General features: G+C 34.0%; 3 protein-coding genes across 8 annotated transcripts; 2 read left to right on the forward strand and 1 right to left on the reverse strand.

Moving 5' to 3' along the window:
• The first annotated feature begins 861 nt into the window (after nucleotides 1–861).
• On the forward strand, nucleotides 862–14,059 carry LOC124407692 (cGMP-dependent 3',5'-cyclic phosphodiesterase-like). 4 transcript variants are annotated; one of them, XM_046884102.1, is made up of 13 exons: nucleotides 862–1,277; nucleotides 2,498–2,629; nucleotides 7,453–7,700; nucleotides 8,119–8,228; nucleotides 8,342–8,517; nucleotides 8,636–8,822; nucleotides 8,927–9,108; nucleotides 9,416–9,418; nucleotides 9,666–9,850; nucleotides 10,007–10,271; nucleotides 10,468–10,755; nucleotides 10,841–10,986; nucleotides 11,058–14,059. In XM_046884102.1, exons 1-13 carry the CDS (start codon nucleotides 1,086–1,088, stop codon nucleotides 11,329–11,331), a joined length of 2,388 nt encoding a protein of 795 aa, XP_046740058.1. In that variant the 5' UTR covers nucleotides 862–1,085; the 3' UTR covers nucleotides 11,332–14,059. The 4 variants fall into 4 exon arrangements, with proteins under 4 accessions (XP_046740058.1, XP_046740059.1, XP_046740060.1 ...); XM_046884104.1 differs by having other exon boundaries at nucleotides 863–1,277; nucleotides 8,342–8,481; XM_046884103.1 differs by lacking the exon at nucleotides 9,416–9,418.
• A 267-nt stretch (nucleotides 14,060–14,326) lies between these two features.
• Nucleotides 14,327–19,309, forward strand: LOC124406688 (inner centromere protein A-like). 3 transcript variants are annotated; one of them, XM_046882212.1, is made up of 9 exons: nucleotides 14,327–14,411; nucleotides 14,957–15,428; nucleotides 15,647–16,618; nucleotides 16,755–16,928; nucleotides 17,025–17,215; nucleotides 17,313–17,496; nucleotides 17,568–17,774; nucleotides 17,964–18,108; nucleotides 18,290–19,309. In XM_046882212.1, the coding sequence occupies exons 1-9, from the start codon at nucleotides 14,404–14,406 to the stop codon at nucleotides 18,481–18,483; spliced, it is 2,547 nt and encodes an 848-aa protein (XP_046738168.1). In that variant the 5' UTR covers nucleotides 14,327–14,403; the 3' UTR covers nucleotides 18,484–19,309. The 3 variants fall into 3 exon arrangements, with proteins under 3 accessions (XP_046738168.1, XP_046738169.1, XP_046738170.1); XM_046882213.1 differs by having other exon boundaries at nucleotides 14,354–14,825; XM_046882214.1 differs by having other exon boundaries at nucleotides 14,354–14,749.
• A 169-nt stretch (nucleotides 19,310–19,478) lies between these two features.
• LOC124406687 (WD repeat-containing protein on Y chromosome) lies at nucleotides 19,479–25,247 on the reverse strand. Its single transcript, XM_046882211.1, has 17 exons — nucleotides 24,942–25,247; nucleotides 24,637–24,730; nucleotides 24,344–24,448; nucleotides 24,077–24,268; nucleotides 23,900–24,011; nucleotides 23,542–23,678; nucleotides 22,902–23,109; nucleotides 22,593–22,798; nucleotides 22,311–22,511; nucleotides 21,965–22,209; nucleotides 21,637–21,894; nucleotides 21,442–21,534; nucleotides 20,912–21,219; nucleotides 20,484–20,724; nucleotides 20,110–20,284; nucleotides 19,747–19,947; nucleotides 19,479–19,663 (listed from the first exon to the last, which is right to left on the reverse strand). The coding sequence occupies exons 1-17, from the start codon at nucleotides 24,974–24,976 to the stop codon at nucleotides 19,574–19,576; spliced, it is 2,901 nt and encodes a 966-aa protein (XP_046738167.1). The 5' UTR covers nucleotides 24,977–25,247; the 3' UTR covers nucleotides 19,479–19,573.
• Between the last annotated feature and the right edge of the window lie 139 nt (nucleotides 25,248–25,386).

Raw genomic sequence — 25,386 nt, forward strand, 5'->3', positions numbered from 1 at the left:
ATGAATAATTGGGAAAATTCCAGAATTTCAAACAATGTAAACATTTTCTTTATCTAATCGCTAGAATGAATTTAGTCTTGATTTGTTACGGAAGTCAACGGAATAGGTTAAATCTGTTAGACATTTGCAAATGAAAGCACCAGAGCACTGACTCAAATTGTAAATTCGGACTATGTGAACAATGGTGTAAAATTTCCCCATAAATGTCTGAAAATACTTGTGATAAAATTTTTTTTACCAGAAGCAATACTATTACGATACTAAACGGCGTAATTCATACTAGCAGATTTTCGGTGAAATTCAATTGAAACACATCAATTGCTAAAGCAAATTATTTCAATAATCAAAGTACCCACCGAACTATTTGTTTTCATTTCTACAAGCGATATATCAATTTATTCGCTCCCTGAGCACGCCATGCACGCTCGTTACGATTAAATAAACAGTTTCCATCTTTTCTATAAATATATAATTCTCCCTACATATATCTCCAGCGATATTTGAGGTCAATTGATAATATAAATTTATCTCAATTAACCATCAATTTCCAGGTACAACGTAATTTTAGTGGAATTGACATCAAGACCTGGCATTTCCTTGTCAATAATTCTATCTTGATGTTAAATTGTATGCATTCTATAAATTTGAATTTATTATCAATAAAAAATATTGCTTTTTTCCTCGCCTTCGCTGAAACAAAATTAAAAAAAATTCATATTACTCCATCGTATTGACATAGGAAAATATGGAAATTATACTGACAAATGTAACGCCTGAAATTCTCGGCCCTGGGTAGCCGGCTTCTCCCCCCTCCTAACTCAGCGACGGTTGCGAGGTAATTCCCGTTTTTCGTCGGCACGACGTATTGTACGGAGCCGCGGGCTTGTTTTGTTTTCAGTAGATATTCTCTAGTCAGTAGATCCAGTGACGTGGCGGAGGGAGGTGGTGCGGATCGCGCGTTAAGTTATTGGTTCTAAAGAGACAATATTTCTTCAATGGGAATTGTTAGGTTGCCACGAATTAGAGCTACTCGATAAACGTATCGCCGCGCTTCAACCCCAAATGAGTTCAATCATATTCCATTAATGTTCAGGCGACTTTTGAGTATTTTCTTTTGCGATGTGCTATGCATAGGCGAGTTTTGCGGTAGGTCGCGTATCGAAAGCAAAATGACTTCCTTGAACTTGAAGGCTAGCGACCCCGAGAGCATTCTTTCCCTGCTACAGGACCTCGCCGACGTTCCGTGCAATGTGGTCCAACAAAAATTGAACAGCTACGTAAGTTTCGTTTTATTCTTATCAAAATATCGTTAACTGAAAACCGTCCGAATTCCAGCTGATCGCGGATACTGGTCTATTTTTCCATAAATTATATAACTTCGAACGTTATTGCATTTTTTTTTTGTTGTCTTCAAATATTTGTACAACTTATTCGCACCTTGATGTTTATCCCTATACGTTTGTTTTCATTCATTGGACGTCTGGAATACATCCAGATGATCTGTAAATATTAGGTGAACGATGCCTGGTCAGTCTGTACGTTTTATTTTGGAGCTTTTACGATGTAGTTATTCCTGGTGTTTTTGTTTTAAACACATCCTTTTCTTTTCTTCACATATACTCGTGCGTGCTCTACATTATCTTGTCACAATGCAACAACAGAATGGTTTTTCAACCATCATTTGAATTACTTTATTTTAAAATAAGTAGACCGAAAAAAAATATTTCTGCATGCACATATTTTCATCATTTTCAATTTCCATGTGCGTATGAGGAAAGTACTAATGTGACAGTACTTCCATAATTACCATCGATGTATATGATGTGAAGAATGTATTGCTATTCTGGTATTACACAAAAGCAGCCTGTGCAACTTCCTTGAATATAAATTTTTTGAGCCTGTGCTATCAAGTTTGGTCACAATAATACCACACAAACTCAACACTGCTCATCTATCTGGTTTTCAGAAAAATCTCCCTTCCGAACAATGAACAACAAGGAAAAAATCTGCAGAATAGTATTTTTCCGCGTCGTATCAATATTTCTTTTTCCGTGTTTACGTTCACAGAAACTGTTTGATCATACGCCTGTGCATAAGATAATAACCAGACATCATAGGATTTGATTATTTGCAGATCATAAAACGTTAGCAAGTATATTTATGAGAGCTAACAAGTACTAGTTGTAATGATTCTGTAACAAAAAACAGTCTGGGATTTCATTAATCTTTTGCCACAGTTCACGGATGTTTAAAATCTGCCCGAGAATGAAGAACTAGACAAATTTATGATTCAGAATATTTGAAAACATATTTTAATCATATACCGAATAGTATTTTTGTGTGTATATTGCATATTTCTAATGTGTAAAAATTTCTAAAAACACTATCAATTAGTATTCAAAATTATTCCCTATTACAATATTATACACTGTTTAATTAGACCTTTATATTCCGAATCTCTGATAATCTTTCAACAAAATATACTTTCAAATTTCAGTTACAAACGGCCACTGGATCAAAAGTGGTTTTCCTAGCTCCGATTCTCCTGGAAACGGAGGAGATGGTAATACATGTTGTGGGTGAGAAGATTCTAGAGAGAGAGCTAAGGTTCCCAGTAAGCCAATCCAATGTAATATTCAATATTTAGGTATTTTCTCTTCGTGTTTATTTATGTAGTAACTAAAAACTTGATTATTTGTTTTACGTTGCCTAACACAAAATGTCACAATAAACAAAGTGATTTGCTAATTCATGTTTGTGTCATATTTATTAGCGCTATATGATTTCACCAATTGCTTTATGAGGCATAGACATGAATTCAATTTAAATTTGATGTCTTGCAATGAAGAAAGTGATCAAATTCCTAAAACAAAAGAATGTTTACCGATGCAGCTATGTATATGCATAGCATTGTCGCACATGGCATAATGTTCGAATTGATTGAATGTCCGATGGTCTTGGTTAAACACGAGTTATGAATATCAATTAATCAGGAACCAAAGCTACGTTGCTTTGATAGTAGCACATGTGAGAGATTAATCTATGGCTGTGTAACAGAGCGCCAGTTTTGTTTGGCATGCGTATCAGATAAGAAGAACAAGTCAAACATCACCTCATTAGCTAACCCCACCCACTACTGAATCTACCTGGCATTTTGAAAATGTTATGGGTCAACATTCAGCGTCTCCATATTTTACATCAATTTTTACTATGAAGTGTATACGTCATATATTACACATTGGATCTGGTAGTTCATAAAAGTACCGGATTGTATTATATCGTTATTGCAACATGGCAAAGACAGCTGAGAATCACTCGCTCCTTTATATCAATGCGATAAGTAAAGTGAATCATATCCTGACTCGAATTAATTCGATGCTATTGTACGTGTCAATATTATGATAATCAGCATATTGTTATGCAATTTTTCATGTATCTCTCTAAGCTAGACTACTCCCTGGGTTGTTTCAATTACGTGTATGGAGTCAGAACGTTAGAAAAACTAACGAGCTTCTAAGTGATTACATGTAACAAACACCTTGTCCATGTATCTCAACTACTGTGATACTTACTGTGTTTTGAAAGTCTTCAATTTTTATTCTTTTCTTTTCATCTTTAGTTGATTCAGTTGAGTAAGGCAATATACTTCCATAAAACTAGTTTCCAGTTATTACCTGAAAGTATCATTCCTTAGGTACCTGACACAATATGGGTCATTAAAAGTGGAAAGTAATTTCAGGTCTATGAAGCACGTTAACGAGATCAGAACTTTGTCCGATGCAGAGCATACTCTCATTGCAGCAAAGCAATTAGTTGATATTTACAGAATAAGAAACTGTGAATACTACCATGGATTTCACTGTTCAATTACATACGTTTAGATTTTGAGTTATTCTTAGGATTAGCTTTGAGTGCATATCAGTTTTTATAATGACGATGTCTTTGTTCTTTGAGTTCATAAAAAATTGCAAAACCAATTTTTATTTAATTTGACATCGATTTACTAATTATCTCAATTATATTCGTTTTACGAATATCTTTTATGAATTGCCTTCGTTTGGAGTATTATTTAAATGACCGATGATGAATGGGGTTGATAAATTGATCTATTTGCATACTCTGGAATAGCTTTCTATCAAAAAATTCGTGATGACTCTCTTAAAGACTTTGACACGTAGAGATGAATTAATTTTAATGGGAAACAGACAAGTTTACTGGTCTATGAAACGCCATTTATCTAATTACAATTAGCTGAGTACTCAAACTATTAAGACAATACAGTACCATTGGTAATTACCGAGACAATAGTAATATTTATTGGTAGAACTGATGACCTTCAATCATGCAAACACTAATGTCTTAATAGCCTTTTGTACTCTTACATCGAGCCCAACTGTAGAGAGTCGTTAAATCAATATGTCCATCCATTGACGATGAAATGTATTTAAATGTTATCTAATGTCTAGCCTTTCAAACTTATCGTTTTCATTACATTACCTATCTGATGATGCATTTCCACAAGGTAGAACTGTGTTTTGAAAAGTTGAGTACTCAAAATTAAAAATATTCGTGCATAGAGCTCGTAAGGGTGCAACGATTTTTTTTCATGCGGGTGGGTATCATTAATAGTGTGCAATTGTTGCTAACTTCAAACAGATTAAATTCATACAGGATAGTTTCGTATCTTTGGTAAATGTGTTTGAACCAGAATCACGCAAAGTGTACTTGTTTTTTGGGGTAGCTCTGTTTGTGGTTACTTACTTCTCTTCCTGCATTTCAGTGTTTCGACGAGTTCATGCAGACACTGAAGTTTTTTTTTTTGACAGTACTATGCAATCTTATTACAGAATACAATTCGCAAATTACCAATGCCACAAATAGAGCAATGATCATAACGGTATATCTACATTAGCTTAAGCCTTGACATTATTTTTGTCCACTATCGACTGAATCTTTAGATTTCATTTAATCGTTATAAATGATTCGAAACTTTCAAGATACCGTTCTGTTCAATTGAAAAGGCATTACCAAAGTGGTACTCGATTGTCAAAAATCTAATGACCGGTAGGAAATAATTATGTCGAGGCAGCTGTACGATTAAGCTGTATATGGGAATTGATTTTGAAATGAAGTTTTCACAACTTTATATTTCTTACTTGTTCACTCGGTAATTGGACATTGCAAACATCAACAGATGGTATCTCTGATAGCTTTCATTAGGTGTCTAATATCTAACCACAGCACCATTACATATGCAATAATCTCATGCCTGAAGAGTAATCTCTTTTGATAATATTGCTAATCAATATTTTGAATCCCTGTTGTAAACTATCAGAAGTATCTATCTAGTGATGAGAAGATAGGTTCTACGTTATGAGTAAAAAGAGTACTATCATAATTCATAAGGGAGCAAGATATTTGAGATTGTCATTATTGCTTTTAGTGTTTTCATTCGTCTTAAAAGAGTGTACATACTACATAACATCTCTCCCCTATATTCTATCACCTATTGTTTCGAAGGCTGCGCTTGGAAGTTAAAAAGTGGTTACCAATCATCACAAAAAGTGTTCATTCATGTTCTGAATACAAATGAATTTAAATAATGTATTCGTAACGTGACCTTACCTGTGAGAAGTAAATTTAACATAACAATTGCTAGTTTCAGCCCAGGTACCATTAGAAACACTTCACAGCAACCATTGAATAATAAATCGAATTATTGCAAAGCGCGACACCATCAAACGTTATGTTTGTCTTTAAGCGAAATGGAAACTTGGATTATGTGTTGATTGTTTATCAAACAATAAAAAAATGGTTAAAAAATGGCATATAATAATTTGCTGATTACGAAACATTTTCCTCAATAGTGAATTCAATTCATCACTTATCGTATACAATAACGTCGTTATTATTAAACCTTTATGCCTCAATGATTACATTTATTTAATATTTTCTCTATGATAATTATATGTATATGTACATCATCGTTGAATTTGAACAATCACCCGATGTTATAAGATCAGTAATATCAAAACAAGCTATATTTATAGGCAAAATCAGGACTCAGAAATAGCTGATATTTATTTACAGAAAGTTAGTTAATAGGTTTTTTTATTTGTACAAGCTAAATAATTGTGAGCTAAGCTCAGCTTCATCACATAGTTCTGGTTCCATTTTAAAGTTTTTTCTAACAATAAGATAGATCACTATACCTTTTTGCTAAACAACTGGTAAAACTAACATCCGTTTCAAAGTGTTCAAAAATAGAAAGACAGTGCTCCTGCGAAAATAAATTGATAAAGAACGTTGTATTTTTAAATAATTTGCATCTATTATCACCAATTCATGTATTCTAGTTTATCACTAACTTTGAGAATGCTTGAGTTGTCACATTAGTGTCAAATTGGCCAGATAATAAGGTACATAATCTGATTGTAATTCGTAGAATTACACAATCCAATTACCTATTAATCTGTGTATGTATGATGCAACGGACTTAGATTTTCACATGTAAAAGAACTGCTAACAAATAATATCTGCAAAATGTAATGTACAATTTATAAAATTTCCAATAGCAACAGTGAGATTATTTTTTTTTTCTGTGGATTATCTTAATTCGGAAATAGTTTTTGAAATTCCATGTCACTTACAAGTATTCTGAATAAGAAAATTATTATTTTTTCCCAATTTTTCTTACTATAAGCTGATCGATTGTAACTTTATAGTTTTTATCTGTATTGATACTGTGATATTTCCACGTCACAGTTTTATGAAGACGTCATTTTATAAGTACTGATAAGTTATCATATTTCATATCGCCAGCATGTAGTTTCACTAACGTCTTTATTTTCAACTTATAGGGTGTACGGGAATTTATTTCAATTGAGAATATTGCAATTCATTGATATTATTTATTTTGAATTCTGAGAAAAAGAGAAATGATATTATTTTTCAAATTAGTGTTGAGAGTTATTTCTGTATTTAAGCTAAGGCTTTTTTATCCGTTAACGAGTTTTTTTTGAACTGTGATACCTTCATTTAATATAATTTGATAAATCTCCTGCATTATCGTTTTTGTACTCAATTTAATCGTCTTAAATGAAGCTATGTTTTTAGCATGTATATATCAAACTGCTTATAAATTATGATTCAGTTCCTAGCACTCTTACAAATGTATATACGCTTGCGATGTATGTGTCAAGTAATATTTCAAAATTTAATGCCAGCAATGCTTATATCTCATCAGTTAATATGTCGTTCTCCGTTTAGGTAAAAAACATTGTATGTATTCTTCATTTCATATGTAAAATGATTTTATGAGCATTATCGAATCCAATCTCAAACATACAGTAAAATTTAAAAGTCAAATATCAATTGCTCCAGTTTGCGTGTGGGTACATGACTTGACATCAATTCTCAGTCCAAAACTACCAAGAAAATTATCGTTTTCAGGTGCTGAACCATGTCTTGCACAGAGCGGTAAAACATCGCAAGTCTGTAACGGCCCATGCAACAGAACTTGACCAAGAACTTTTACAACATCTTCACTCGGTTGTAAATCCTGTGCCGGATCTCTTTTTATCTATTCCAATACAGCATCCAGTCCGGCATCACATTGCTCTTGTTGTTTGTCTCGTGAATTGCGAGGACCACGAGAATGCTGAATATATGTGTACAAAGATGGTCCAGGAGTGCTTTAAGTAAGTTCTCACATTTGTATGCAAAGATTAACACTCTGTCAGCTTAACACCTTGTTTATCATTCGTTATATACATCATACTTACTCATACTCATAATAACTTCAATACGAAGCCGATACTTATCTCCGGGGTGTTAAGAGATAGCTGAGATCGTGATCCCATAAAATTAACAGGAGGTTTTTACATAAAAATATGCATAAAAAAATTCCATCTACTGTGAATATTATGTCAAAATGTGAGCTGATAATTTCAATGATAAAACAATAGTATTTCTAGTTGCAATTATATTTGTTAGCTAATAACATCCTCAATCCCATATCTGTTGACAATATAGCCTTTTGCATTTCGCTAATGTGCGCCAAACAGAATGTCCAATTCAATAAATTTCGTATGTAATATGCAATAATCTTAATTTTAGGTATTGTTTGGGCTTACTGTTGAGTACTTTGCGATGTCAAGAAGAAACACGATTGAAGTTACAATGTCAAGATTTACTGGCAGTCTCAAGAAAACTCTTCACACATTTAGGTGATAAATAATTTCAAAATAGTTATGCATAAAACCATTTCATCGGAACCTATTTAAACTGGCTCAAATTTATAAATAATCATTTTTTTATGAGCGTATTTTCAAATTCACAGGAGATTTGTCAGATCTCCTGCGAGAGATCATGGCAGAAGCAAGAAAGCTAACTAATGCCGAAAGATGTTCCTTGTTTTTACTTGACCCAGAACAACAGGATCTAGTTGCTAAAGTGTTCGATGGTATATCTACAAGAGATGTAAGCAACATTGCTAAACATCAGTTGCATCCCAAAGTGAATATGTGTACTAACATGATTTATGTGTGCTGCTCTTGTCTAATTTAATGGCTATGAAGCTTGTAATCCACCACAATCATGCAAATATTTATAGAGCAATTTTATCTGTTCACAGTCGGTAAAGGAAATGCGGATAGCTCGTGGTCAAGGCATAGCAGGTCATGTTGCTTCATCAGGAAAACTACTTAACATAAGGAATGCTTATGATCATCCGCTTTTCTACAGAGGAATAGATGAGGTTACAGGTTTTAAAACGCGAAACATCCTGTGTTTTCCTATCCGTGACGAAAAAGGAATCATTGGTAAATTTCATTATCGCCCATCTTACAGAATTACCACAGAAAGTTTGGTAGGAAGTTAAACTTTGTGGTAAATAGATTAGATGAAACCGTTTTTTTTTTTCTAGGTGTGGCCCAGTTGTGCAATAAAATGGATGGATTGTATTTTGATGTATGCGACGAAGAAGTGGCTACAGCTTTCAGTATCTATTGCGGTATATCCATAATGCACAGCATTGTTTACAAGAAAATTCAAGACGCCCAGGCAAGAAACAAACTCAGCAATGAACTCATGATGTACCATATGAAGGTGAGTTTCAATAAATGGGACACCATTATTTAAATATTTTCGTAGGATATTTGACCACTATTATTTTGAGGCCGTAATAGTATTTTTTGGAAAACCTATTGTAAAAACTGTTTAAATTTTGTAATTTTAGGTACTGTAGTTTATTAAATATGGAGCGGAAAAAGAAATCTATCAAAATTTCTTGCAATACTAACATTGAATGACAATATTAACCGCACGTTGTAAGATTATTTATTCATCTAAATCTAATTTTTATGATCATTTATAATCATTTTTATCTTTTCAATCTTACCGTTGGTGATTACAGCAGGTAATGTGATTATAATACTATTTAACAGAAATTCAGTCAAAGAAGTTTCCACTCCTTCAAATCTCACAGATTTCATTTGGCTGAATTGCAAGTTTTAATACAACATACAAATAATAAATATTACAGAGAATCTTATAGAAAAATATATCTAATTATTCATCATTCATTGCCTTCCTATGATTTGACGAAGTTCGTGAAGATTGAATAGACATCTTACATTACATACTCTTATTTTTCAATGTTTTAGGTGGAAGCCGAATCGGTTCAATCTTTTTTGAATTGCCGGGATGACCACAGTATTAAGGACTTCGATAAATTTCATTTTAGCCCTCGAACTGTACCATACAAACACATGCCATGCTATGTACTTAAAATGTTTGGCGAGTTAGGTTTCATTAATACTTGGAGAATAAGGAGAACAACACTTGCTAGGTAAGATTAACAAATGATCGAAATTCGTATTGCATCGCTCAACCAGTGCTAGTATCAGATATTAAAACAAAACCTTCATTGTAGTATAAAAAAAAGTACGCATATGTTGTCATAGCTTCTAAAATTTTCTGCTTACTAATAAATGGACTTTCGCAGATTTATACTGTTCGTGAAAAAAGGTTACAGAGATGCCCCTTACCACAATTGGGTTCATGCATTTTCAGTGGCTCACTTTGCTTACTTGTTGATGGTAAATCTAAATCTAATAAAAAATGGTTACATAACATCTCTACAAGGCTTGGCGTTCTTGGTTTCGTGTCTTTGTCACGATATTGACCACAGGGGAACTAACAACTCTTTTCAAACCAAGTGCGGCACTGTTCTCGCGAGTTTGTATAGTTCTGAAGGATCTGTTATGGAGGCAAGTAATAATCAATACTAAACTCACATCATTACATATTGTACGTAGTGTTTATTAAACCACGCAATTCAGATCAATCTGTAAACTCCAAAGTGATGTCACAATTTACAAAACACTGATAATTACAGTAACTGTAATGACTATATATTTAAAAAGTTCGTTACATTTGGTAAGAATATTTACTTGTACCTTGCAGAGGCATCATTTAGCACAGTCAATGTGCATTTTGAATACCGATGGCTGCAACATTTTTGAGAGCCTATCCAGTGAAGAGTACAGTGAGGTATTAGATTTATTAAGGAACAACATCCTTTCGACTGACTTAACTTCTCACTTTCGGATGGCCGAACAACAACGTGAGATGATCTTAGCAGGATTCAAGAAAGATGATCCTACTCATAGAAAGCTTCTTCTAGCAATGTTTATGACGTGCTGTGACCTTAGTGATCAAACAAAAGATTGGAGGGTCACAAAGAAAACCGCGGTATGTCGTTCAAGTAATTCAGATGCTGAACTTATGGTAATGACTATCGTAGGGACGAGGTAATAATCATTTCCTACCTTTTAAGGAGCAAATATACGACGAATTTTTCTCACAAGGTGATTTAGAGAAGAGTATGGGGACTGCACCTGCAGAGATGATGGACAGAGAACGTGCCTCAATTCCGGATCTTCAAGTGCAATTTATAACGAATCTCGTACTGCCTCTTTTCAAGTAAGTTCAACCAAAAAGATACTGTAAGGAAATTGAAAAATCGTTTAATTAATTATTTATCGAATTTTCAGAAATTTGGCAGATTTGTTCCCTGCTGCGCAACCACTTGTGGATACAATTATTAACAACAAGAATGTTTGGAAGCACGCTCGACATCTTTTTCAAGAGTACAGTCAGAATGGTACAAAGTCCATGGAAATTCTTCTGGATCCAACTTTGGAGGATGAAGTGCTTAAAGCATTTGAACAAAGTGGAGATATCGATCAGGAGCCAGCCTCAGAAATGATGGAAGATGCTGTGGAAAGTATTAGTAAACATGATCATGAAGACGCAGATAAAGATTGAGATCCTGACCATATAGATAATTATTAGCATTAGGTGGAATATCTGATGACATTTCCAGTCAGCCTCTTACAATTTGGTATTACCAGCAATTACTCTATATCCTTATACCTACTATTTTAGCAGCGATAGGGCTTACACGATATGCCAATTTCTTTGCTGCGAATATGACATTTTTTTTGGTTGCGTTTAGAAGAAAAAAAAATGACTTAATAATATTCTAAGAGGTAAACCAAATGAAACACGTAAGCCGTGCAAACACATCTCAGTGCTAAAGTTTTTCAATGAATTGATCATATCTAAACTTTACCCTCAACATGTTATTTGGGATACAGATAATGTACGAAATTCTAAAGAATTTGGGGTTATAAATCGCGAACATAATTTCACAAAGTTGGCTTTTCTCAACTGTGAGTCCCTGAAAAAGAAAAAAGAATAAACAAGGTATATATTTTTCGATGGTTTAAATTTAAGATCAGTGTCTAATGATACAAGTATTAACTTAATTATGTAAAAAAAAATTTATAGTCTACTGAAAATAGAACGTCGAAATTTGTTGTCACAGCCTGAGTGCAAATAGCCGTTTAATGTCAGTATTTCATGGCCAAATTAGAATTACTGGAACAAAGCGTACTACGAACGTATAGAAATGATTAATCATAAATGTACAAAACACGTAGAATATATAGTTATAAGACTTTACCCGCGAAAATAGTAACGAAAAATGGTTTGTTAATATTAATGTTATTCGGGAGTAATAATGTTTTCACCTACTGACCAAATACTTGACGAACTCATTGTGGTTTACTGTAGTCCAAAGTATTCCTGTACTAAATAATATGGAAAAAAAATTACCCTAATGTTCCACGTTATGAAAGCTCAAAAATTTCATAATTCTAAAGTATTAGTTGGATTTAAATTGTGTCTGATATTTGTAATTACATATGTATTTTAGTCTGATTTGGAAATAACAGATTGAAATGCGTCAGCTTGTAGCTTTAAAAAATGACATGGTACTAAAACAATTGCCCAGTATTTTTTATCAAAGTTCAGATAGTAATTTTTACAGTCAATTGTAAATCTTTATATCATTATCAATTTTTTTAGAAGACCGTGATTTGGTCCAAAAATAATCTGGACATATCTGCTAAAAGTGAATGAAATTTGATACATCCACACTGATAGAATAAGTCTCATAATTTCAGTAGTAGCAATTGTAATATAAGTATATATAAAACATAGTTCGATGTTTTTTTTTTTTGTTGATCATGTTCGAATGCTACTGCTCAACTTTTGAATAGTCATCTGATATGGAAACATAATTTAACCCTCTTCACAGAGCGATTGTTCGTCCGTATAAAATGCAACATTTAAATGTTCATAAAATTGACTTTTTGGACCTACATGAACTTTTCTAATCGAAACTAAAAAGATTGTAGAACCGATTATTAAGAATGTTTCGTAAACACTTTATCTTACTAACTACGTCTTTGTATTCCGAGGGAAATCATTGCCGGGGTAATTGTCAAAGTATAATTATTCATTTTAAAGTCAAGATTCTACAAAGTATATTATCTTTGATAAAACAAACAATTAATTCTGAACGTTGTATTTAGAGCAACTTTTTATATTTAGAATATTCCTATGAATTAAAAAATAACGATATGTAGGACTTTCAATTTAAAATTATAATTTTATTCTGACTACTTTTTTAGTCGCATAGCAATTTTATCATATCCGTATAATTGTAAATAGCTCAACGTTCTATAATACGAAATAACATTAGACTATTACCAATCAACCTTTCTCTATTCCATAATTGGATAAACTGAGAAAATTTATTCAACTGAAGAACAGTGTATTAAATTACAAATTATATAATATCATATCAGTTAGACTCAAAAAAATTTAATCTTGCGATTGCAAATGATTTGTCCTAGATTCACTATACAATACGACCACTTCAGTATGGAATCAATCACAACGTAAAATCTCATCTAATGTAGAGCAATACCTGTATTCGCTCGTGCGAATTTGTATTAAACATTGTGACAGAAACTAACGAGATTCACATGAGGAAAAGAGTGATTTGTCACATTGATTCTCTAACCGCGATTCAATGGCATTCAATTTGATATCAGTATTTAGTAGCAACAGATAAAATTTATCAGTCAATACTTTATTTGTCATGTGATTGTATAAACGTGATTCAATCATATCATTATTCTTGTTGCATTGATATTCGGCTTTGTATATCAATATTTTGTAGCATACGTACGAAAATTTATATGTACTTTTTAATTATTATTATTATGATATTGATCATATGTATATTATTGATGTTAACTTGAATAGATCCGACTTTTATTTCAAAACGTAGGCACTGGTATAAATGACCCTGGCTCAAATATTTGCCTGTAGAAATTTGCCTTATTAGATATTTAATGAAATGTTGTACTTTGTTAGAATTGCCAGAGCCAAATGCAAAAAAATTTGCAATATGCATATACCTAAGTAACAGGTTCATTAGTTTGTGTAACTGTCATAGTGTCTAGACATAGCATAACAAATGATTGTGATTAATGTTTAGTATGGAATATGTTGCAATGTATGTACGAACGCAGTCTAAGGAACAAGAAAAGAAAAACGATCTAGTCATGCATACGATTTTTATTTCGAAAAAAAGTGTAATTTTACACAATATACACAACTGAGTATTTGGTGTATTAAACATTTTTCTTTCTTTGTATTACAACTTGTCGTCTGATGCACATTTCTAATGCCAAACTTCAGTTATAAGGGGTGATTTCTTGCAACCACGTACCCTCTGATCGCCCCGCTAGAAATTTGTCAAGAATGAAAAAAAGTGCAGCGGATGAATATATTCATGTATATTACAGTATAAAAGTGTATCATTAACGCTTACTTCCGGTTGAGAACCTCTTCCGAGGTGGGGAAAAAAAAAAAAAAAAGGAGTACGGTCTGTCACAGATGGCGCTACGTGGTGAAATTTAAACGAAAGAGACGTTATTTTGTGTTCTGTGGAACTACCAACAGGATCGGGATGCCAGTGAAATGTTGACGCTCGTAGCCTCTTTTAAGTGTTGATATAATTATTTTGTATTTGTAGGTGATTCTAATTATTTATCGCCATTAATGATTTCAAGCAAATGTTGAAGTTTTAGTTGCATTTTCATTACGAGTAGTGGCGGTTACAATCTCGATTAAACTTTTCAACGAGATTCCATTGAATAAACGCCGCGCTTCATGGCCTCACGATTTTGAGCCAACTTACGTTTAGAATATCATTATCAGGAGTTGAACGAACTGTTCGTCAAATCGATCTGATAATCTATGGAAAGCACTTAATATACTCCCCTGTGCCAGAGGAAAAAAACTAATTTAGGCAGTAAATACAAAGGTGCAAAGAAACAGTTATATTAAAGCGCTACGTCCTTATCAATTTCCAAAAGTTTTCCGTTTCACGTGAATATTATGTACGTAAATTAAATCTATACGTATAAAATTAGGCATATAAGTGCCAAGCTATGGATCTATGAAAGAAATTTTATGCTTTTTTTCAAGTCTGTAAACTTTGTGCTCATTAACGATTTCCTTTTCCTTACAGGATCTACACAATAATGGAGGGTTGGACGAAGGAAAAGGTGTTCAATTTCCTTCAGCAACAACTGGTAGATTTAAGCGAATTTGGTAAAGCTAATGAAAAGGAAATCGAAGATTCACTCCATGAAAACCTGACATTCTTGCGTCGTTTGGTGTCCCAAGTTCCAGACTCTAACAACGGTCCATTATTGCCGAAAACTCCAAAAGTTAATCGGAAGCATCCAGCACAACGAATCGAAACAATTCACGAGGATGAGGCTGCTACATTTGAAGTCACTCGGACAACCAGCATCGTCTCTGTACCAATTGAACCTGCAGAAACTGATGACGAAGATGGCAAAACGTCTACTCGTAGATCGAGGAGAACTGCATCTAGAAAAGCTTCAAGGAGCATAAAGCAACAACAGTCTATAACTCTCCAGACTAAACTGAGGAGACCTGAATCTGAAAATGAATCTGAACCACGACGTCGAGAGGTCTGAACAATATCATTTTGCTCAATATTTTACAAACTAGTAAGCATCAAATAAGTTTTATGAAAGCAGTATGAAATATCTTGGGGAAAAAAAAATGTTTACGTCTTTCAAATAATCAGCTGCGAAGAATATGTAGTTATTTTTAAATTTCTACCTCAGCTAACATTTATTACAAATTATTGCTAAGTATTGATAATCATATGACATCAAATTTTTAGGACAATGCAAAAGCATCGAGTAGTTCAGAGAATGAAGACTATGTACCGCTTAAGCAATCCAAAGCTAGAAAAACATCCATTCAGAAGAAGAAACATGGCCAAAGTGTGACGTCAGAAATAAAAGACAGTACATTTGTTTTGAAAACTGAAAATGCTGACGACGATTCAGAACCTAAAGAACGAGTTTCAAACAGCAAGCGTAAACGTACTCAGGAGAGATCTCCATCACCATATTTATCAGTTGAATCCAGCACTTCCAGGACTCGTGGTGGAGAACCTGCAGCTAAAAAGCCTAATCTTATTAACGAAACTTTGGAAAAATCAGGCATTGACGATACTTTAGAGTCGTCGATTTATGAAGATGCTATTGGTAAACCTGCACCAATTCATAATTCGACTAAAATTGGTGACGTTACAGTCACCCTGGATCAAAAATCTCGCGAATCAACAAAGTCTCAAGAATTACCATGCCCATCAAAAGATAATCATCAAGCCCACATGAATGTAACCGTTGTACTGGAAACTATGTTGAAAAAGGGAAAAACTCAAGCCATTGCCCATCAAGACAGACTAGAGGACGATGAGGATGAAGTTGGCTGTACTCCGGAAGTCAAAACTTTTACTAGGGGTATTTTGCAGCAAGGGTATCGTTCTAAAGTCACACAAACAGCAAAGAATACTCTGAAGTCAAATGCATTGTTTAGTCCTTATGCTACGGATTCTGTAAGAAAACGAGTCCAAGCTTTTGAACAAGTTGTTTTGAACAGTCCCAAACCTGTAGAGGTAGATGCTCCGACTAGATTAACTAGAACGAAGACTCGAGCCATGGCAGCTGCTGCGGCTTCAGAAAATACCCTTCACCCTCCACAGTCTGTTCAGAGTCTTGCCCAAAAATTAGCACGCAAGTCTTTGGCCAAAGCAAAGAGGATTTCATTGGCTAAAAGGGTAAAAGATCTCGATGACAGCAAAGAGGTAAATAAAAATGTCAGTATATGTAGCGTTATTGAAATTCTAAAAATATTTCCAAAAACTCTCTCAGAACAGATTTTCATTCATACTCAGACTTTCTGTATTACCACTGCAACAAAAATATTATTTAAATTTGCAGAATGAAAATTCGAATAACGCAACAACAAAAGGTAGTACAATGTTAGCACTCAATGAGAAATTGATACAAAAGCAGCTACAAAGAGTAACTCCAGTTGGAAAAAGTCGGCTACAAGTGCCCACATCTGTTAATCGTATGCCTCACACGCCATTGAGCGTACAGCCTCTTTCTAATGTAAGAATTTTCTGTTACTTCCCATATTTTCTCTACCATAAAATCTTTTCCTGTGACTTTTCTCAAGTAACTGTAATAACAATAATTCCATTACAGTACTCGAAAGCCATGTCAGCTTCTCGCCCAAATATCATTATGAACGTAGATTCATTCCTTCAATCAAATAAACGAGCTCAAAAATTGAGTTTGGCAGAAAAAGTTGAAGAAAAAAGAAGAAAAGTGCATGACGAAGACGCAAGACGGAAAAAGGAGGAGGCATTGAAGATCCAGGCTGAAGAAAAAAAAAGGTAATAGCCTTTAATATTATCTGTTTTCCGAATTATATTACTGTCCATTAAAATGCAAGAGTTAATTAATCTACCTCGCCTTTAATAACTTCCATAGAAAAAGGGAAGAAAAGGAGTTGAAGAATAAGATGGCTAGAGAAGCGAAAGAAAAACTTGATATAGAAAAACGAATGAGGGCTGAAAAAGAACGCGAGGAGAAGGCTAAAATTGCGATGCAAATGCAGGAAAAGATGCGTGAAGAAGCAGAAAGAAAGCGACTCTTGCAGCTTCAACGAGCACAGGTTTGCATATTGACAATTTAAAATCAATAATGTTAAAAACAATTTATCATTGTTAGTGTAAATATTTAAAGGAAAAAGAAGAAAGGCGTAAGCAAGAAGATCAGATACGGTTGCAGCGATTACAAGAGCAGGAAGAAATGGAGCGGCAGTTAGCTGAGCAGAAACGAAAAGAACAAGAAGCTGCTGAAAAACAACATCAACGTCGTCTGGCTGAAGCAAAGGCTCAGCAACAAGCAATAGCTGAGGCTGCAAAAATCAAGGCTCAGTATCAAGCAAAGGTGAGTATTATCTTCATACCATCTAAATTGAAGCATTACTAAAAGTTCATTCATATTAAAATATTTAAACTGCACAGTAAGCTAAATACAGAGTAAAAACTGTTAACATTTGTTCTAAAAATTACAACATTATTGTGTTATATTTTTATAAAGTGAATGCTAGTACTTACTTGGAATCGAAATTAACAGGGGAAACAACATAACAATACTTACAATGTACCAACGCAAGCTCAAGGTCCAACTGCATACAAAATAGAAAGTGAACCTGATGAAGATGATGATGCCACAGATAACGAGGAAGCACCCAAGCATGCCGTTCCTACTTGGGCTAATGGTGAGTATAAAGATGAAAATTACATTTGATTACAATTCATAATTTTATAATGCATTTTGCAAAGTTCGGTTCTGACATTATACACAGCGTTGTGGTCAAACTGAAATTTCTGCATTTCATTTTTTGTAACTCCGAAAATGACGTGGATTATTGGAGTAACTCGGATTTTCATCGTTTCCAGCCCAAGTTCGCAGGGGTCAGCTAGCTTTACAGAAGTACATTCCAACTATGGAAATATATGGATACTTTGGCAGTAGACAATGTACACCCGATCTGACAGAGATATTCCAAGGAATTGACAAGAGACGACTGATACGCACATCTAGTGCGGTATGGAAGACACCGCCACGATACTCTATTATGTATAGAGAATAATCGTTTTGCTGACATGGACGTCAATCACTCAAATGGAGTAGTTTTACTTTTACATTATTTATACGTACATATTACTAATACTAATGATAAAAATGAGTAAAATTTTGCTTTGATTCAGTTGGAATACGTAGTATCCACTGGATGATGTACACTGCTTTGGAAATCAATGAGTTCAAAGTATAGAATATGATGTACCTACCAAATAGTATAATCTGGTTTGATAATAAAGATTTTAAAGCTCAGATGATACTCAGTATAACGATGAATAGTGTCAAGATCATAATTTCTCAATTTGACAAAAGTAAAGCCACTCTTTCATCAGTGCCAAACACTAGATTTTATTCAGACCAGTTAGCAGAACGACGTAGTCAGAGTTTGAATTGCAAACAATTACGCGGTATATACTACATACCTTATTTTTTTTTTTTTTTATTGAAGTAAAATATTTGGTATTATGTGATGTCACTTCTTAATTCGTATAATCTGTCAGCACACATACAGAGACGTTAATTCCGTATTGTATAGAAGATTACTTTCAGAAGTTTTAGCTGCATTATTGATCCACCATTTATTTTTTAATAAACGGGAGATGTAAATTTTTTTTTTACACACATCAAAAGTAATAACGGAAAACACAAACCAAAATAGGAACATGCTCTATTTCATTCATAAGTAGACATTAACAATAATTAATTTAGGTGTTGGTTTAGGAAAACGTCATATGGTACCTCATGTATGATGATATTATTAATGCAATCAGAATGACGTTCATTTTAGTAACTACAATAATTTTCTCTTACAGAACCATACCTAATGTGAACTTCTTGATTGATCCGTCTGCCAAGTGTTTTCGGCATCAGTAATCTTTTCAGTTTTACCTTGGAAATTTCTTAGAGTTTCTTTTGCCGGGTTTGATATACCTTTTGATTTTATTTTTGAATGCAGGGTTCTGTTGGAAACGAATAATAATAATTGATAAAGATCTTTGTCAATTTCGGTACTATCTTCATTATTGTTATTATAACTATCATAAGATACCAATTAGGTGTTTCTTTTCTTTATTTGTGTTTAAAAAAATCATGTTAAATACTTACGGTATCGATTTCTGTATTAGTTGTGGTACTGGAGGAATCTTTATTGGCTCTAATTCATGCGTTACTAAATGTGTATATACGGGAATCTGAATATAAACGGAATGACATTGATGTACTATACATGTCTGTATAACATTTATGTATCACGCTTTTTTGAAGTAAGGCTTACATAAGCCAATGAACTATCCAGAACTGGCGGTGCACCATATGCATTAGACCGGGCAGGTAATTTGTAATAATGCCCAAGTTTAGGAGATGATAATCTTGTGCCATACAACATGTATCTCTCGTGTTCCGGTACCTCCTTCAGCATTTCAGCCTCTTCGGTTTTACCTTTCGTTTCTTGTGGAATCTCACCTCCATTTAAAACCTTAACAAAAATGGTACGATAATAAAATTCGCCTTTCAATGAATTTTTGTTGTTTCAAACATTAGTCAGATTGAAATACTTTTCAGTTCAAGCGGAGCCCAAGTATCATATTCTGGATCGTTAAATATTATTCAATTTCCCATCTCTTTTTCACAATTTTACCTTCATTGTAGTAAAACTTCCGACACCTTTGATATCAGGTGGCAATCTGTATGAACCAAAATATTTTTCCACCCAAGTGTTAGGGAGTAATGTGGACCATGGTCTGAATGTACCCAAAGTTGAAATATAACGGCCGTTCAATGTCCACAATCTAACAGTATGATCAGAACTACCGCTGAAAAAAATTTAATCACAAGCACATTTTTTTCAATGTGTGCACTTATGTACATACACATACACAAGATTGAGTTTAGAACAACTCATATCCTATTTTCAATTATATTTCATTATTTTTGTATATTGAGTGATTGACAAAGTAAATTTCACTATAGACAGTGATCGAAAATACCATAATTAGCACCACTAAACCTTACCTAATAATCAGCCTTGCTTCTGGAATGTATTGAAGAGAATTAATTGTTTTACAGTGAGCACGAATGGATGAAAGTAAAAGTGGTTGCGGTTGATTTCGAACAGCCCTTTTTGCACGTCCGTCAATCCGATTTTTCCATAAAAACGGAAACTTCAGTTTTAATAGTGCCGTAGATACATCAGGAGGATGTGGTAAGACGTAGTTCGAGAGTAACCAAACCTTTATGTAACCAGCAGTATGCCCTAGGAGAGTATAATCTGTTGTTTGATCAATAATGTTTCGTTACCAGGATTAATTTACTATGATACACCTTCTTTATACAGTATTCCTCAAAATTCACAGTTACAAGAGATGATCGATTGAAAATGGAAACCAAAATTATATCAAATATTGATTTAATTCACAAAATTTTTGATTACTATTTCAAACCTGTAATCAAATACTGATTTTCGGGATCTGTCGCTAAAGACATCACGTAATCACCCAACATATGAATAGCTGAAAAACTGGTTAAAAATCCAGCTGCAGGGTGATGAGTCCACACTTGGATCATCCCATTTTCTAACGATAACAATAAAGATCCAACATCGGGGGCCATTGGTCGTGCATTGAGAAAAATCATAGCATATACACCAACTATCCTTGTAAAACTCAATGCCGACTTTTGATGTTTAGACACTTCATCGTCGGAAGCATATTCTGGATTATTTTCTGTATCGTCATTGAGGTTTGCGTCTCTTAAAATAAATATCTAGTATTAGGATTTGAATATAATGTCTGTTCACTATTGAACTAAATGCATTATGAATGGACTACTATTTGAAAGTAGACATATAATTCCTGTCTGGTGCACGATAGAATGCAAATTTGCAATTACAATAAGTTTTATCGTAGAAAGGAAATTAATTCTTGTTACAATTCAGATGTATACAGGTTTTAAATTGTGAAACGAGTCTTACGGTTGCAACGATAAAGTCTTTAGGTTCGATTTGAGACTCTTCCTTGGTATTTCCAATCTCTCCTTAGTTTCTTTCTTGTATGATATAGCATACCTATGTTACAATAGATAAAGCATCATTAGTGTTTCAACTCAATTACCTATAAAAGAATTTATCATAAGCTGTAAAGACAAGTAGATTTTTCAAATCACTCAACTTCCCGTAGGATTATTGACACGATATCTTCTGTAAGGCTGCCCAGTCTCTAATCGCCAAAGTATCAGTTCGCCATTATATGATGCAGTCGCTAGGGCTTGAGGGTAATTTGCAGCAGTACAAAGTACGTCATCTGTGTGGCTGGTTTCCCAGTTTTTTTTATGCACGCCAGCTTTGGTGTCTGCAAATTCAGTAATGTGGCGGTTCCAACCGGTACAAAGGATTCGGTTTGATAGCCAGGTAATGCTTGTTATTTCACTAGTGTAAATGGGAGAAGCAATTATAAATTACAGGAATTAAAGTTGAGAATATCGTGTACGAAACACACCACTGGGGTTCAATGCTCATATTTCGTATACAGTTTCCTGAATGAAAAATCCACATTTTTATTGTCCCATCTCTAGCACCGGTGAGGAGGAACTGCTCGGACGTATCGAAACTGGCAGCAGTTATTTCAACGGGAACTTGTTCGCCGTACACTAACTTGTAGTGTGCATTTCTGCGAAGATAGAGGCGACGTCCTATCCAAGGATTCCAAACTATAAAGCAGGAATCCAAGCCTGTTGTAACAACCTGATGAACATTTAACAAAGAGGTAACATTGTGGACCAATTTTATAATTTTTACTGTATGTAACTGTTTTGTGAATTATTAGGACATTCATTAATAATTACAATTTTATATAAGGTGTTATAAAGCACGCAGCTAACAGGTTTCGTGTGTGTATACCCATCAGATATTTCCGCATTTATTACGTGTTCGCATGTCAGTATGATTATTTTCATACTGGCTATTATCAGTTTTTGCGTTATTGAGTTGTACACAACAGACATTGGAGTATGTTCGCCAAGTTCACTTGGCAGACCGTTGTAAGTCTGTTTGAGAATTCCTTTGAATTTGTATAGATACTATTGCTTTTTTTATTATATCAATGTGAACTCCAAGAAATATTCGACCTGCATACAAGCTTGAGCTGCGACATCCCATACTTTGATACATTTATCTTTTGCCAGAGAATATATCCGTTTTCCACCATTGTGCGTTATTAGTGTACAAATAGTTGCATGATGTCCTTGAAGAATGCAGTTGGGTTTATTAGGCACAAACGGATTCCATACACGAACGGTACAATCAGGGCCACCCGTCACCAGAATATGAGCTTCTGCAGGGGCAAATTCAATATTACTTACAAATCGGGAGTAAGTACTGTGATACGAACCAGTATTTACCTATGTACTAAAATGAGCTAAAGTGCATTTACAAACCTTCACAGAAATCAAAGCACGAAACTCCCTTTGCCACGTTGAATATGTATTGCATTTTGGTACCAGTTGCGTCGCTCAGAAAAACCGAATGATCTGAGCAAATACCGCAGGACACAAACGCTCGCAGATTTCCATAGTATGCTACTTGTCGTACCCAATCAGCATGAATGTTCTTAAACTCTGTAACTTTCATGCCTTGGAGTTCGCCCTGTTATTTGGAAAATCACCAACAGTAAAGTGAAATAGCTGTATTGAATCAACTTCAGTGTAAGTAATTCAATCAGTTGTTTTTAAAGCTAACTCTAGCCACAGCTTCGTAACGAAGATGAATTAAGTCATGTCGTGGAGTGTGTTTAAAGGGTCCCTTCTCCAAAGAATTGAATGACATCACTTTGACGGTTCCTCCCATATCACCCAAAACAATGTGTGAGTTTTCTTTAATATTAGGGCTGAAGTAGTAGCTCATGCATACAACTGCATTTTCCAAACTTGATATCTGTACAGAAACAATGTACGACCGAAATCCACTATATTTTTCTGAATCAATATCAACAAATGATAATTTTACTGCATATATTGCTTTCATAGCCCTGATCGTAGCAGAACTTGAATGTTCGTTATAATGAAAGTATATACATACCATTACTCTGAGATCAAATTTCTTTGCCATGGTATCATAAAACCGAAGGTCACGTTCCGAAGAACTTGTACATACTATTTGAATATCGGGTAGTACAATCATATCAGTTATAGTCGTAGAGCAAACTTTCAAATATGCTGAAATTTCAAAGTTACAGTTCTACAATTGAATACTTACTTATTGCCAAAAAAATTTTATTGACAGATCTGCTTCAAAATGAATCTTTTGTAAACATAGGCTATAATTTTATAAATTAGGATCTTCTATTAAAATTAGGTTTCCTTGTGTGCTAAATCTCTTGGGCAAAATAAGTGAAATGATAAGAAAAATCAGGAAGCATGACAAAAAAGAATCTTACGATTTGTTGAGTGAACGCTTCGCTCATATTCAAGATCCAAAGACCAGTAATTAATAACACCATCTCTACTTGCTGTTAAGTAACAACCTTGCAGAAAATCCCAGGTTCTATCCTGAAAATTGAGAGAACGCATATATTCTGAAAATGAATCACTGATGAGCTTATGGTGACACTCACTGGGCGAACTTCTGGACAGAACACAATTCTGCAGACCGCACTACGATGATGGGTTCTTTGTATCTCTGGTTCACCAGTTAAAGGGGGTTCCAATGTTTGCTGCTGCAGGGTTGTATCTGTTTGTTGAAACTCTAACAGCAAATAAGTAATAAATTCATCCCATGTTGTGTATCCGTCTCTTTTCAAATTTATCTAATGAAAATCAACAAGTATCCAGAAATCGTATAGAAATGAAAAAGTGGTACATAATGGTTAAAAAGTGGGAACCTTCTTGAATAATGTTCGAAATTCCTCATTCGGAATATGAATTTTCAATATAGTTCTGAATGCTTCTTGGAGTTGCAACTCGCTCATTTCCTCTCCTTCAGTTACCTATAAAAACAATCAAGTTTTTGAATTGGCTATAGTCTTTGAATCGAAATTGCATAATATTGTTAGGTGGAAAGTCCATTTTTTGTGTATTAAGATTGTTTCCCTCAGTGTTCATAAAATATATCACGCAGAATGTGTTTTGTGCTTATACGACTACAGCAAACAATAGATAGTAAACAGGAACTGACCAAGAAAGCTTCATGCAAATTTATTAAATCTTCCTCTGTACATTGCTCTTCGATGTTTTGTTGGTTGTAAAATTCTTCGAACTGTTGTTGAATGCTGAACAAATGCATTTGTAGAATTAAAATAAAATTTTCAATAATTTACTGAATATTTGAAAATTAGTTTCATGGAATGAGTACGTCAGCTCAAATAATTTTGTGAATATTTTTCACATCCTGCATAGGAAACTTGAATCGTTTTACACAACCGTTAACGTTTTACGATGATGTACCAGTTACATCACAATTTCATTAATTTCGCCACTAACCATGTCTCTGCTGTCAGTATTATTTGGGGAGACATTTCATTCACAGAATGCTGTCAAATTATAAATGAATCAAAGGTAACTTTGCTATTTCCTCTTCTCTCCAATTCTCTCCAGGTCCTTCCACCCTTTTTGTCATGGTTTAGAATAGTCATTCGGTCACCAGTCGAAAGATACTTCTTATAGTACTGGAGTTTTTTCTATCTACGCAAAAAAAATACCTAAAGTATTTCAGGGCAGAAGTGAGCAATTTCAGATACAGAATGCTTTTCATTTATTTTATTCAAACGTAAGATCATGAAGTTCATGACATACTGCAATACAATATACAAGATGTTGCGAAAATAAAATTTCGAGATAATATTATTGTGTTATTAAAAATCATACTATGACAAAATTGACCGTTTCAATTTTCCCTCCAGCTGCAATTCCATTTTTCACTGTGTTT

This window comes from Diprion similis, chromosome 6, assembly GCF_021155765.1.
Source record: "Diprion similis isolate iyDipSimi1 chromosome 6, iyDipSimi1.1, whole genome shotgun sequence".
NCBI lineage: Eukaryota > Metazoa > Arthropoda > Insecta > Hymenoptera > Diprionidae > Diprion > Diprion similis.